Source organism: Lissotriton helveticus, chromosome 5_1 (assembly GCF_964261635.1).
Source record: "Lissotriton helveticus chromosome 5_1, aLisHel1.1, whole genome shotgun sequence".
NCBI classification, from domain to species: Eukaryota; Metazoa; Chordata; class Amphibia; order Caudata; family Salamandridae; genus Lissotriton; species Lissotriton helveticus.
In genome coordinates, this window is record NC_136065.1 from 2008518062 (window position 1) to 2008532003 (window position 13942).

Genomic DNA, 13942 nt, shown 5'->3' on the forward strand with positions numbered 1-13942 from the left:
TGCCCCTGGCCTTTTGACTCAGGTCCCCAAAAGCACTGCCCTTTTTCGATTTCAAAATTAAATACAAAATTGCTGGTTTTCCTTTAGGGTTAATGGATCCTTGTCACTAGCGTGGCTCCAGAGGTATGCAGACCCTGGTTAACGGTGTTCAAACTCTTAGCAATCAGTCACCAATTAGGTCAGAATCTTCCTCAAGTGCATTAATTTCTCATGCCCTACTAGAAATAGGTCTCTCTCTTACACTTAACACTTTCCCAGCTCTGAAATTAGTTTTCGGAGGTTGGAAGGCTACTACTTCAGTTCCAGAGAATTCCAACTCAATTCTCATCAACTCAAGATCCGGTTATGGAGCCTTTGTCGCTCAATCTGCGATTACATTACTGAATAAAGATGGTTTCATTAGTTTCCAGATGTCCTGCTTACCTTCAGCAACTCCACATCCTGCTGCTGGCACTTCACCTCAATCTCTTCAATTAGTTTCCTGAGTGAGGAATACTGCTCTTCTAAATGAGTGATATTTTGTTCAATGATCTTTAGAAACTTTTCTCTTTCCTCTTCCAGACTTGTAAGGAGGAGACCATTTTCTTCCTCAAGAAAGCTGTGCATTTCTTCAAAAGCACACAAAATTACTTTGCGCTGGGACTCAAATGTTACCTGGAACAGAGCATGTATTAAAAGAAAGAAATGTAAAGTTACTTTTTGTAATCCTAGAGTTATGGTATTCAGAACAGGTGAACAATGATTATACAAGAGCTCCTAAAATTGGTTACAAGAAGCAGTCAGCGTCTTATTTAGCAATATATTTGAAATTATACAATGCATGTTACTTTTAAATGTAGCCTATGAAACTTTTTTTATTTTAAACTGGAGGAATAAAAAACAGATTAGCAGTACAGCCTTAAAGAGAGTACAGGCCCACAAGCTGAGCCTCGCAGTTACAATAAGACTTGGCATCTTAAGACAAATCTGTCCATTGACTTTCTCTTTTCTTGAGTTCCTAGATCAGGGGTTTCTGAAGGTGCACAGAGTGACGAGAGGATGACAAGAGTACAAAAGACAACTTAGATGTTAACTCCCCCCAACACCATCAGTAAAGAAACGAAAGGTGCGTTTCTGCATGCAAATGTAAGGCAGAGTTTGAGGGTTAATTGACATGGAGAGAGCAAATACCTCAAGATCCTTTGTCTCATGCTCCTGTTTGGTCTTCATTCCCAAAAGAGTCTGAGCCTCTCGTCTTAGAGTGATCAAGCCAGTCTGAAGTTTATCCTGAAAATGTGAGGGGAAAAAACAGAATGCTATCCAAGTAGTTAACAAAAAAACCCGGCAGATGCAAATTTGCCTCATACAAAACTCACTATGGGCCCAATTAAAAGTTAAACAAAAATAATTTTTTAACTTGCAATTTGATTGTATGCATTGATTTTTCTACGTTTTGATTTTACTCATCTGATTACCAGGTGCTGGAGTACCAAACATGATTTTGTCAGCCAGAAAAAACACACACACACGCCTCATCCCGTGTTTTTTTTCCCAACAGGTGGTCCCTTGCTTTTTCTTTCCTCCTTCTCCTAACCCCATCCACAGGCACAAACCTGCATTTACCACCGGTTTAAAGCAGGTGGTAAAGGTGTGTGGTAAAACTGCACTGAATAGGGAATTCAGTGTGGTTTAAAAATAAAAAAAATAGTACTCGTAACTGGACAGTACAGGGGAGATTTTAACAGGTAAGAATTGTAAAAATCCCACTGTATTTCTACTGTGGCCCCAGTATTATCTCTTTAAACTTCTGATACAAAACAGCGCCATTGATTTATTTGCTTCACTTTACAAACTCTTACTCTGATATCGTATCCTATGCAGCGCAACAGAAAAAATCCTTAAACTGCTGATACTTACAATGTACACTTAACATGACTCTCCAACTGTACAATGAGTGTCAAATTATACTGCTCGACAGTTATGATTCACCGCAAGCACAATTAGGCACTACTTTTACATTTTCAGGAATTTTTGGGCTGGTAAATGTGGGATTATTTGGCATTCAGTCATAACAGCAGTAGCAGTTAAACGTACTTGGGTATAAAGTTCTGGAAGACACCCACCTCATCAATTTTGCTATCAAATCTTGGGTTACTGGGCATGGAACTTGAAACATATGTAGGTGTAACTTGTGGGTTTGGCTACCAGCAACTAGGAGGTGCTCTTTCCTGTGTATAATGTCGAAGAAGAAGCAACTAAGAAGCTGTGTTGCAGAGGTTGGTGGGCGCTCACTTTCAAAATATAGAGGGTTTCTTGCATGCCAATCAGGTTTAAGGACTGTTTTGAAGAAGTATATTTGTTTCCTATCGTTTTGCCTTACATATATTTTAGTTGTTCGGTTTTTCACATTTTCTCCCTCTCATGTTTGACAATTCTTTCTGTTTTCTTCAAAGATGGAAGACTGTGTTACGTCTTGGATAAGAAACTTCACTGCAGGATTTGACCTCAGTCAGCTCCTGTAGTTCTTCAGCTTGTCCTTCAAGTAGGTCGATAAACCTAGGTTGTAGCTTGTGGATTAGATATTCCATAAATGAATGCATGCCTCTACTCGTCACCAGTGGAGTTCCTTTAGGATTGAGGTGGTGATGCAGGTCAGACGGCTTTGAGAGGTGTCATTTTGGGTATGCCCACTAGAAGACCACTTCCTCAGTTATGGTGGGAGAATATTCAGGCAAAGACTGCTGCCCTAAAGGTTAAAGGTGGTATAGATTTTTTTTTCATCCTTGATTTTTCTTAAGAGGAGTTGGAAGGAATCTTGGGTGAACTTTTGGACTTTTCAACAAGTAGTTTCGGCAGTCAGAAACAATTTATATGAGAGTGTTTTGACTGAAGATTTTCTTTATGTTTGTGTTTCTCAACTCGAACACATCAGCACTAATGCAGGCAGAGGAACAGCATTAGTTGTATGCAGGGCTTTAAGTGGGCTGGGGCTCACCGGTGCTGAGCAGTGGCAGTTTTTTAGAGAGGGCCTTGAAACGGGTCTCTATCGGGCTCCGTTTTGTGCCCTAGCAAAGGCAGTCCATGTTTTTCCCGGATGTAGTGACAGCAGGCACATTGATGTGTGTGTGCTCACACAAGTAGTGATCTTTGGCAAGACACCTCACAACGGGATTCCAAATGGTGGCCGGACATATTCTGACCCACACCAAGCACTCGCACTAGAAACCTAAGAATAAACGCTGACAGCAAACTGGACACGACTGCACAAGTCACACAGTCACGGCATCCTGCTTCTACACCCTGAAGATGAAGAGTAAGCTTTTCAGATGACTTCTAAGCATTACTAGAAAATTGTCACTCATGTCCATGCCACCAGCAAGTTGGACTGCGGGAACACCATTCATGCTGGGAGAACGAACCAACTCACTAGAAGACATCAAATCAGCCAGAACTTGGCAGCCAGACTCCTCCTCAACTGCCCACACGTCACTCCACACTTCATGGAGCCCACTGACACCCAATACACAAACCCACTCATTTCAAACTCCTCACATACAATTCACTACACAACTTAAGCTCCACGTACCCAAAAGTTGCATCTCCTTTCACCAACCACATCCACTTCCCAAGACTCCTACTCGCAAACATCCCACCCATACACAAAACTAGATTGGGAGGACCAGCATGCTCTTACTTCGCTCCTAAAGCAATGTGGCATCGCCTCACTCCACATATGACAGCCTCCGCCTCTCTTCTTGAATTCCGCAAGAAGCCGAAAACCTGCTTTCCAATTACCCAACCTACTAATGGCAGATCTAGGAACGTACCTCAGCATAGTGATACCCTCACGGTGATAGTGTACTTTACAAATACACATAACATAACGCAAGCAGGCCTCGAAAAAGTTTGGGGCGAGCTACTTTTAGGGTTTACTTGTAGTTTCTGGAGAGAGAGCTTGAGCTGGCAAAGTGCCCTTTACAAATCCACATAACACAAGCAGGCCTCGAGAAATTTCAGGGCGAGCTACTTTTAGGGTCTACTGGTCCCTTCTGGTGAGAGAGCTTGAGCTGGCAAGGAGCAGGGTCTCGGTTCATTCAGAAAGCGAATGAGTAACTAAGATGTCCTCAAATCATGTTTTTATCCTGTTACCTTTGCTATGCAGAGGTCAAAGGTCAGCTTATGTCTTATTACAAATTGCTGCTTATTTTATCTTGGCGATTAATGTTCACTGTTCTTCGACTGCAAAGTTAGAGGATTTTGAAACCTGAACTGTCTGACAAGGAAGGCAGTGTGCAACAAAGAAAGAAATGGTAGCCTATAGTCCTAACAGCATACTTAAATGACTTGTAAATGAAGTGTGCAAATATTTAAAGAAATGGCAGCGACTGAAAACTTTTTTGGGTAATTTAGACGATTTGTGTACACAAGGATTTTGATAGGATCAAATCAGATCAGAACACTTTACTTGGTGATGTGCAAACGATAGATATTTGCTGAAACCCGATTTCCACACATTGTTTCAATGCTATGTAGTATTAGCCTTAAAAATACAAATCAGTGGGAAAGTCTATGCTATTTTAATGGAAAATGTGCTGTCTGTAAATGTCGGTGCACTACTACGTCATGCGTAATTAATATATTACAAGTAAGACATTTTGAACATGAACTGAGAAATATTCCTGTCCCGATTACACTTAGTGAACTAAGAGGCAAATTAGGGGTCATATGTACCCTACATGTGGGCTAGATTCTTTTAATAAAAGGAGCAAACGTTTGGTCTATTAAACCAAACAAAATCATTTTTTTGTTCAGCAGACATGCTGAACTCAGATAGCTGAAGGTGCCCTAACATGTGATAAGAAAAATGAGATTGAAATAATATATTTGCCTCTGATCACACCATTTGAGCCCAGTTTATGGGTCAAACGTATTACAGTTAGGCTGAGTAGATATTTCAACTCACTAGACCTGCAGATCTGGTAACTTTACGATTTTATGATGCCTGATAAGTATCACCTAACCACATAGTGCATGCTGCAGGTGAGATGCCATATAGTATAGTTACATGTGTGGTAAACCTAATTATTCATTATTCTAAGACATTTTCAGTGTTGCAATCTTTACCCTTCTGTGTTTGCTGGCCCAGCCTTAAAGACCAAAAGCTGCTCAGTTTGTTAAACAGGTGCATTGGTAAAGGGGACATAGAGCAGGGCAGTACAAACACAGTGGGGCAGAAACTCCATCTTAGCTAGAGAAAATCTACCCATCACAGAGTGAAGTGGTCCAGAATCCATCTTTTACTTTACCCATATTCAATGAATACTGAACTTCCGCTTAGTGTGAACCTTAATGCCCGTATATTTCAAAGACTTTGCCGGTCATCTTATTCCAGCTACCTGGTGAGCATGCAATTCCACACTGACAAATGGGAATAGTTCAGATATAGCCCAGTTAAGATGTTACCATGATACCATTTTGGTTCGAATGGGTGGACTGATCAATTATGCAAGAGTATTGCCAATATACATCAGAACTATATGTGTAGAGGCATAGACTCGTTCCGAGCAGACATCCCAGAGATTCCACCCTAAAGGCAAACTGGGTCAAAATGTTTTGTATGCATCGGGAATTTTTCCATTTTTAGAGATACCTTGTACATCTGCATCAATAGCATCTTCCATGTCTTCACATCTTTTTTTAAAGCTGGAAGTGGTACTCCATTAGGCCCTGAAGCACTATCACTTCTTCAAGAATTCATGGCTGTTATGATCGTATTCTCTTATGTCCAGGGTCGTATTACGGAGGACACAAATAACCCTCTCCTCGGATCGGCTCGAGTCGCGGATGCACCCCCAGAATTGTATTGCATCATATGTCGCAGCCCATGTATTGATGCCATGCCATCTTTGCGCCTCAAAAATGTCTTTCTTTCCAGCATTTTTCCATGTATCCTCATCTTAGATTTTTCAATTCTAATTTTGATGAGGGCGTTCCCAACTGGGCATGTCACTTTTTAAAGTTGATAAAGCTCTATTTTCATTGATCCCAGGTAATCTAAAAACCAAGAGTAATTGATAATCTTATTGTGGGAGCACCGTTTAATGGATATAGCTTTTTTTCTTTTGGTTATATAAAAATCAACTAGTGATGTAAGCAATTTGTCCAGTGTGTAACGAGGATTGTCATGAATGAGAATGCACATGTTGTTTAATAGTTCTTGGAAATGTACATGTCTCATGTATTGGTACTTCCCTTCCGAGTGTTGGTTCCACCTCATTTTTCTCTTCTTACTCTGATATTTATTATCTTCGTCTCTTCAGAGACAATGGTCTTCATAAAACTGTTGCATTTAAACTTAGTAACTTGGGGCCAAGGATTACTCATTATGTGGAATTATGGGAAAGGAGTTGGTTTACTGTAGAAGAAAAAAAGGGTTACTAGTGTGTAACCTAAGAAATGTAGTACTTTCCTCACAGTACGACTAGGTCTGGTGTGGATGCCAGGTGAAAAATGGCCATTTAGGGTAACCGGTATGCTGGGGTGGGTTTTCTTGCCATGCTTGGCAATTTTCCCAAAAAAAGTTAACTTCTTTAAGTGGATCATGTTTCAATTAAATCGGGTCTACAAGTTAATTTAAATCTCCAGCCAAAATAAACTCTACATCGGCATTTGCTGATTGTTAGTTCTCAATGCGATCAAATAAAGCTGCTTGTGTTGATCGTTTTCACAAGGCCTCAAGTGTTATTCAGATATTACACAGAATAATTCGTAGGTTAGGAACACCTTTTAATTTTAGATCAATGACTAAAACATAGTTATAATCAATTGGGATTACTGTCCAAGAGCAATATAGCCTTTTAGTGGTAAACGCTGCCAGCCCCCAAGAGAGCCTGGTTTTTACTATAGTAGTAAAGTTATTCAGCAGGCGTTCTTCCTTGGTTTAAGTTTCCTGTACGAACAAATTTTGCATGAATTCCCAACTTTGTTAATAATTAACAAATGCCAGCACTTTTCAATGACACCATAGAAAGTAGATAACCTTCTTTTGTATGAATTATATTATTCCTATTGTGTTATTCTTTTATGATCTTCATAGAGAGTAGGTGCCTGGGAGCCAAGCCCAACTGTTAGGGGCTTGTGCCTTCTCATCTTTTGGTTGAAGCGTCAAATTGCATGTTCTTTCTCAGTATTGTTGGTGTGTGATGGAAATGTTCCTTCTGTCTCTGGGGAGTGTGATTGGACCAAAGGTATTTCTAAAGATTGAGGGGTTTTTAAATGCCCATTTCGGTTTACATCTCGATATTTATAGGTACTTCAGAGTAATGGGGTAGTATATTTGCTTTCGGTTCTGTACGCATGTTTGATGCCCCATTGAAGAAATTCGTTTTGCTGGGTCATGATTAAAATTACAGTAACTGGTGAAGAACCCATTTATCTCATCTGTTCTTCACGATTTTTGATAGATAAATTTGGACTTGAATTGAATTCAACTGCTTCAAAGTCACCTAATTTGATTCCTGAGAATGCAGGTATTGTTGCAAAAAGAAGTAAAAAGAGTGTCTCGATTTAAAATAGGTAGTCTTCACTGTTATACGAGTGAGAAAATAGTTAGCAGTGTCTTCAGTTGTCCAATTTCCGTTTCTCAAGATCTTTGTACAGCTATGATTTTATGGTTTTTATTTTAGGAATTTTGTTCAAATCGGTTTTAACTGACATTGCTGGTGTGTGAGGGATATCATAATTGTTCAATGTTCTCGTTGTACATAAGACTACATCAGGTCAGGAACATTTTGAATATTCAACTTGTCTAGTTTTTTTAATAGGCTTTGCCAGAAGGTACAGCAAAAAGTATTATTTTCCCATTAAGATTTTGTATTTGATCATTCATCACTTTCATGGACTGTATTTTAATATGCTTGATTGAATTGGCCCCCCATGGACTCTTTAACCTGAGTGACCTATATCTGTGTATCAACAGTTACAAACTCACATTAAGTTTCTTGGTTCTCTAAGGACTTGGACTGCTCAACTCTAATGTAATCCTATCTTGGAAGACTATTTGATCTTCTTTCTATATTCTTGTCCCCAGCCTAATACTGCTGACTGCTGCTTTTGGTTTGAACACTTGTTCTTTTCAGACTGAGATATGGCAGAGATATTTGTTCTTGAACTTTTAGCAATTGAGCGGAGTAAGCTTTTACCTCCTCTGTTGCTGGGAGTCACCATGTCCGCGCTTAAGCTAGAACCCCTTGATATAAAGTGAAAGGCACAGGCTAAACTGATTTGTCATTTTTATTATTCCTTGATAGCTTTTTTTTTTAACCTTCTCTTGACATCCAACTCTAATATTGATCTCTACATATATTAACGAACACACACAATAATATATTAAAACACAGAAATGTACCTCATGAAGTAACTCTTTCCTTCTTGGAAATTATAAGGATTTTGACAATGGCAACACTGAGATTTGTTAATTACACCTTTATAAAGGGTCTTAAACATGCCCAATATAACTTGCCACAGTTTAATACCTACTGCACTCTGCATGGGAGGTGGGATGCTTACACACCACATCTACATACCATATACTCTTGGACATACTCTTTGCACTACTGGTAGATAAATATAAATACAACTTTTATGACTCACCATTCTGGCCAAATGTGTGAGACAGCGATTGAAGACCAATCACATAAATGTAATTCCATTCCATATTGGTCACAAACTAGGCTCTCTTGACTAATCCCAGAGACCAACAGCTTGAGACCTATGGGTACAGGCCTGTTCCATAAACAGCTCATACTCTTAATGCACTTCTGCTGTGGAACCTTCAGTACAAAATACGAATTGTTGATCACATACCTTGTACTCCTGAGCTGCTTCTGCTATAGGAACCACAGCATGGAGCCGGTGCTGCCGAGACTCTCGACAAATAACACATATGGCTTCCTTATCTTGTATGCAGAACAGCTTCAGCTTCTCATCGTGTTCTTCACATATATTTCCCTCCTGAACCTTCATCAAGTTTAGAGGAAGCTTTTTGGCTATTTCCACCACATTGGCTAGCTGTCTGTTAGGGCGAAGGATGTTCACTGGAGAGATCTCTCTGCACTGAGGACATGGGAAGTTTGTAGTCAGGCCCTTCCAACAACAAGTAATACAGGAGAGGCAGAAGTTGTGTCCACACTCTACCAGCACTGGGTTCTTGAAATATTCCAGACATATAGAACAGGTTGCTTCTTCTCTCAGACTCTGCAGTTGTCTCACTTCAGCCTCACTTCGCGCTAAGAAGAAAAACAAGGACAAATGAGAGAAAACAAAGCCACAAAAACCATGGTGCAGTCAGTGTATGATTTTCCCAACCTTCTTCCAACTACCACATTTCTCTGTTCTACTCTAATGCCATTTGCCTGACCCAGAGGCATTTTTGGGGGGCCTCAGTTTGCAGTCGGTTTAATACTTGTAAACGGTTCAGAGCTGTGATAACAGAGAAAGTTGCTGAACTCAGAGAAAAGACTTAAAGGCAATTCCCAATGATTCTGAAGCAACAAATAAAACGGAGCCAGGCGAAGATACAGAACTGTCTGTCCAAATTTACCCCCCGCACTTGACAGTGTCCATAAAGAACAACAGTCTACACTGTCATCTTTGTTTGTACAGCAATGGGTACATATCTCTGGAAAAGGCACGAGATTGCTTTAGCTTCAACTGAAGTACAATAGGTGTGTTCCGGGAGAAAGGCTACAAAACGAAATTGGTTTGAGATTCAAGACATTAACAAGCAAGGAGTTCCTTGAACCTGCCGTTCAAACATTTCTAAATCTTATATAATCCCCGAGAACCTTAGATCCCTCGACTTACAAACATTCAATTACTACTTACTGTGCATTACTTTACTATGATAAGCTAATACAAAACATTAACCATCATGAAAATTGCGGATACTGCATCATCAAAAACATTAAAAAATAAACTCCCAATCAGCTTTTAAAACAGATCTGTTTTAGGACAACCCAGTTGTAACTGCAGCCGCCTCAGACTGTTTAGTATGCAAGTCAACAGAAGTAATAAGAATACTCATGTTCCTTCTCTGCCTCTGGTGGAATCAATGCCACACCAGTTCCTTCAATACACAACAATGAGAACCATTTCTTAAATTTGGAGGTTGAAGTGGGAAGGAACTACTGGAAACCACGACCCCAGAATTTTTCTATTCTCCAAAAGCAGTTCCTAAACTTTTATCTGGTTAGCATTGGATCAATTTATAAAAAGGAGCTACTTTTATGAGTCTAGTACACTGCAGAGCAACTGTTTCCTATTCTACCCAAATTCACAATAAAGCACGTTACAGTTTCAGAGTGACCCCTTACCAGATCAACATAACACAGCTGCCATCTGTCTGCCCCAAGCACTTCCTGTGATGAAACACCATATACAGATAGGAACAAGCCTAAAACACCCCTGAAATATTGCAGCATTAAATCACATATCACCTTAGGGTGCAATACCTATAGAAACGAGTCAGATGCACACGCTCGCTCAAACACAAACAAATGCTCCACCGAGGGCCTGCATTCAGCCCAAGGACGTGATACCAGAGCAGCTGGTCAGTCATCAGGTTTATGTCACAGACTTTGATGCAAGAATATGGCTCTCTCAGAGTCTGCAATCACAGTGCGGAAAGCTCTGTGACCAGTGATTAAATATTCTATGCTTCTGAAATGCTGCAAATATTTTAAATATCTACAATGCATACTTCAGAGTACAGGTTTAACTATCAGTTATATGTGTCAGGGAAACAAATACACGGCAGATGCCCGATGCACCCTCATAACCACCGGTGTCCTTAAACAATAAGGACTCAGGATCAAAGAGGGTGTCTGGGTGGATCTTTTGGGGCAGCCAGAGGCAAATCACGGTCTATATTACACGTGAACTAGCAATACTGTCATAAAGAAGTCACCATGCGTAATTTGGTAAAATTTGCCACTACATACCACATCAACCGCCGACATCAAAAGCGGATACGAGAATCTTACCCATGCCAATAGCGCTTGGCTCCGGCATTCAAAACAGCTGCGTACATATTTACTTGCATGCCTTGAGGTGCATCATCCCAACAACCACCAGCGACCATTATTTCAGGAAATATGCAGAGGCGTAGCTTCCCAAGTAAGATGGGAGGCGAGTGAGCTTCAGATTTCCTTACAACCATGGAACATATAATGTTAAAATACCTTATACGACAAGTAGGGCGCACGAGAGGAGCTTAAGAGGCAGTGAAAGAGGAACGCTGATTGCTAGTACTACTAAATGAGAGAAACAATATTTTGTTTAATAATCAACATTATTTGGGGCTTTCAAAACAAATGAGAGAGAGCGAGAGAAAGAAAGCGTGTGTTGTTGTCGTCAGTGTCTGCATGCAAAAATTGTAGGTGAAATAACAGACACCTCACCATCCCCGACTGAAAGCACCAACTATTAATGTGAAAATAAATTTATGAGGGAGTATAACACCCCAACAAGCCCCCCGAGCTACGCCCCTGAAAATAATTTCATCTAGGTTGGTGCTTTACAAACAGAATCCAAAAATAAACCGGCCTTACCGTATTTGTCTGTAGGGCATTTGCCAGGGGGGGCCTGAGCCCGTCGCTTTGTTCCGACCATTGTTGATCTGCGTGGTTCGGAAAATTAATCTGGTACAGAAATTCCGCATCAAGTGTACACAGCTGAAATAAAGGTGTGCCTGGTGAGCATACCAAAACACTACTGATAAAGCATAATAGCCCACTATACAATGGAACAACAAAAATGTAAATCTATGCGACACAACAGAGCATCGCCTTGTGTGACCCTCCCCCAAACATCCCTGCATAAATAATGGAGAGACCAGCACCAGCACCTGCGCTCGCAACGCTGGCCCTGTAAACGAACTCGCTACAGATTAACAAAATAACACAATTGCAACTATATCATTCATAGTACCACAGTGTCCAAAATCTCAGCCGCCACATCGACTCAGAGACGAACAGACCGGCTCCAGTTCCCCTGTGGCAGCCGTGAGCGTTAAAGACACCAAACATGATCATTTACGGTGGCAATCTCTTCGATACTTACAAGCACCGACCGTCATTTCAACTTAATCCATATCGATTTCCAGTCCATTGATTCTTTGAATTAGCGACATCTGTCTTTAATTTCTTCCGGGTCGCACGACAGCCAATCCAGCATCTGTACATATTCTAGTATTCTGATAGGCGGGGGCGAAACTCCTGCTGTGTAAAGAGATCTTTAATTGGAGCGTTAAGACAACTTTAGCCAATCTAAACGCACTGCAATGAACTCCGAAGTGCTGATTGGCTAACAAGCCGACTCGTGACCCTGTAGTGTAAACAGTGGTCGCAGCTGGACTGAGAGCAGGTGTTAGGCTTTTAGAGCGGTGCAGCGGTCGCTAGCTAGGGTAGACTTGGGCAGGGAGTGATATTTTAAGGATTTTGGGGTCCCTGTTCAGACCAGCTTTTAATTTATGATCCTATTTGGGCAGATCGCCGACACTGCACAGACAGACTGGGCCACATTCTAAACGTGTCCCCATCAGGGATGGTGTTGTGTGTTTTCAGTATTGTAATATAGCAGCAGCTCACTAATATTGTTGTAAATAATCTCCGCAGCCGACTGCCATTTCTCATATGTGAGGTTCTGTTATGATCTAAAAGAAACTTTTTTATGGATGTTACATGATGTTGAAAAACAAACAATATTTCTCTGCAAATTGTAATAGACTCCCACACATCACCAGTATTAAAAATTAATTAAAGGAAAATGCTATTTAAAACAATCTATGTTTAAAGATCATTCAATGTAATCTGGAGAATTTTGTTGAGAACAGAGCTGTGACTACCAGGGGGCTCTCTGAAACGCTGGGCCAGATCCAACTTTGCCATTGTCTTAAAATTTCTCTGTGAGCAGGCATTTTGTTCGTGGTGTTGAGTGGATAGATGGAGATGCATTCATGCATGCATGCCATTGATGCTGCACAAAATTGTGCTAAATACCAAGACTGCGCCAGGGCTGGACTAGGAACACAAAACTGCTCTGGCAATTTATTTCTGACTCACTGGTGAATAGTGAGCGAGTGCAGCGATCAAGACTAACCACTTTAAGTGGGATTGGGAGGTGGGGGTGGGGGGGGGGGGGGGGGTTCTCACCCAAGAAAATTTGAGGGAAAATGATGCATACTAAAACACTTTTTTCATTGTGTATTGAGATATATCAACTTTTAAAGCATTGCAAATAATGACCGTACAGTGCATCAGGGTACCCAGTCATACCTGCAGATATCCTTGCAGAGAACAGCAATGAATGACAGGCCAAAGAACACAATAAATCAGACGGACCAATACCTACACATTTGAAAGTGAGCGAGTCAGACCCCTGCAAGGAAGCTTGGAGAGGATCTACCCCCAAGAAAATTAAAAATAGAACAACACAAAAATAGTTCCTTTCAAATCGCAGTCGAGCCCTGATTCCCTTCCTAAAATATCTGTTCCTTATCAGGGGTTCTCCTTCATTATGAAGATCCACACGTCCAATAGGGAGGAGTTAAGGAAAGGTCTTGCCAAATAGAACAAGAACTGTCATTCAGTGTTTGAATATGTGAGCCAGCCATCTTGATCAGAACGCTGTGAAATGAACCATCCATTGGCACTTGTATACCTCTCAGCCCTTTCAAGTTATCAGTCTAGGTTTGAGGGGCTGGTGACCCTGAAGAGGTCAAGGGGAGATGTTTATTTTATTGGAAGGTTGAATCTGTACAATGAACATCTGCGAAAATTGGCCTTTTCAGAGTTCTTGGGTATCACATGAGCAGCTAATCCAGTCCAGGTTTTTTCTTTGCATCTTAGAACTTGCAGTCCTAATTTTAAGACTGCATACATGCCAAAACACCTGATTAAGGTAG

The 13942-nt window shown here is 40.8% G+C and overlaps 1 protein-coding gene across 1 annotated transcript in view; it reads right to left on the bottom strand.

Moving 5' to 3' along the window:
• LOC144756172 (E3 ubiquitin-protein ligase TRIM39-like) overlaps positions 1–12235 on the bottom strand; it is a 45650-nt gene extending 33415 nt beyond the window's left edge. Inside the window, exons 1-5 of the mRNA XM_078645753.1 lie at positions 12100–12235; positions 11589–11711; positions 8845–9266; positions 1171–1266; positions 424–654 (exon numbers count right to left, since the gene is read on the bottom strand). Of these exons, the coding sequence (XP_078501879.1) occupies positions 424–654; positions 1171–1266; positions 8845–9266; positions 11589–11649 (810 nt within the window). The 5' untranslated portion in view covers positions 11650–11711; positions 12100–12235. The remainder of the gene's footprint in view (positions 1–423; positions 655–1170; positions 1267–8844; positions 9267–11588; positions 11712–12099) is intronic.
• Positions 12236–13942: the final 1707 nt, after the last annotated feature.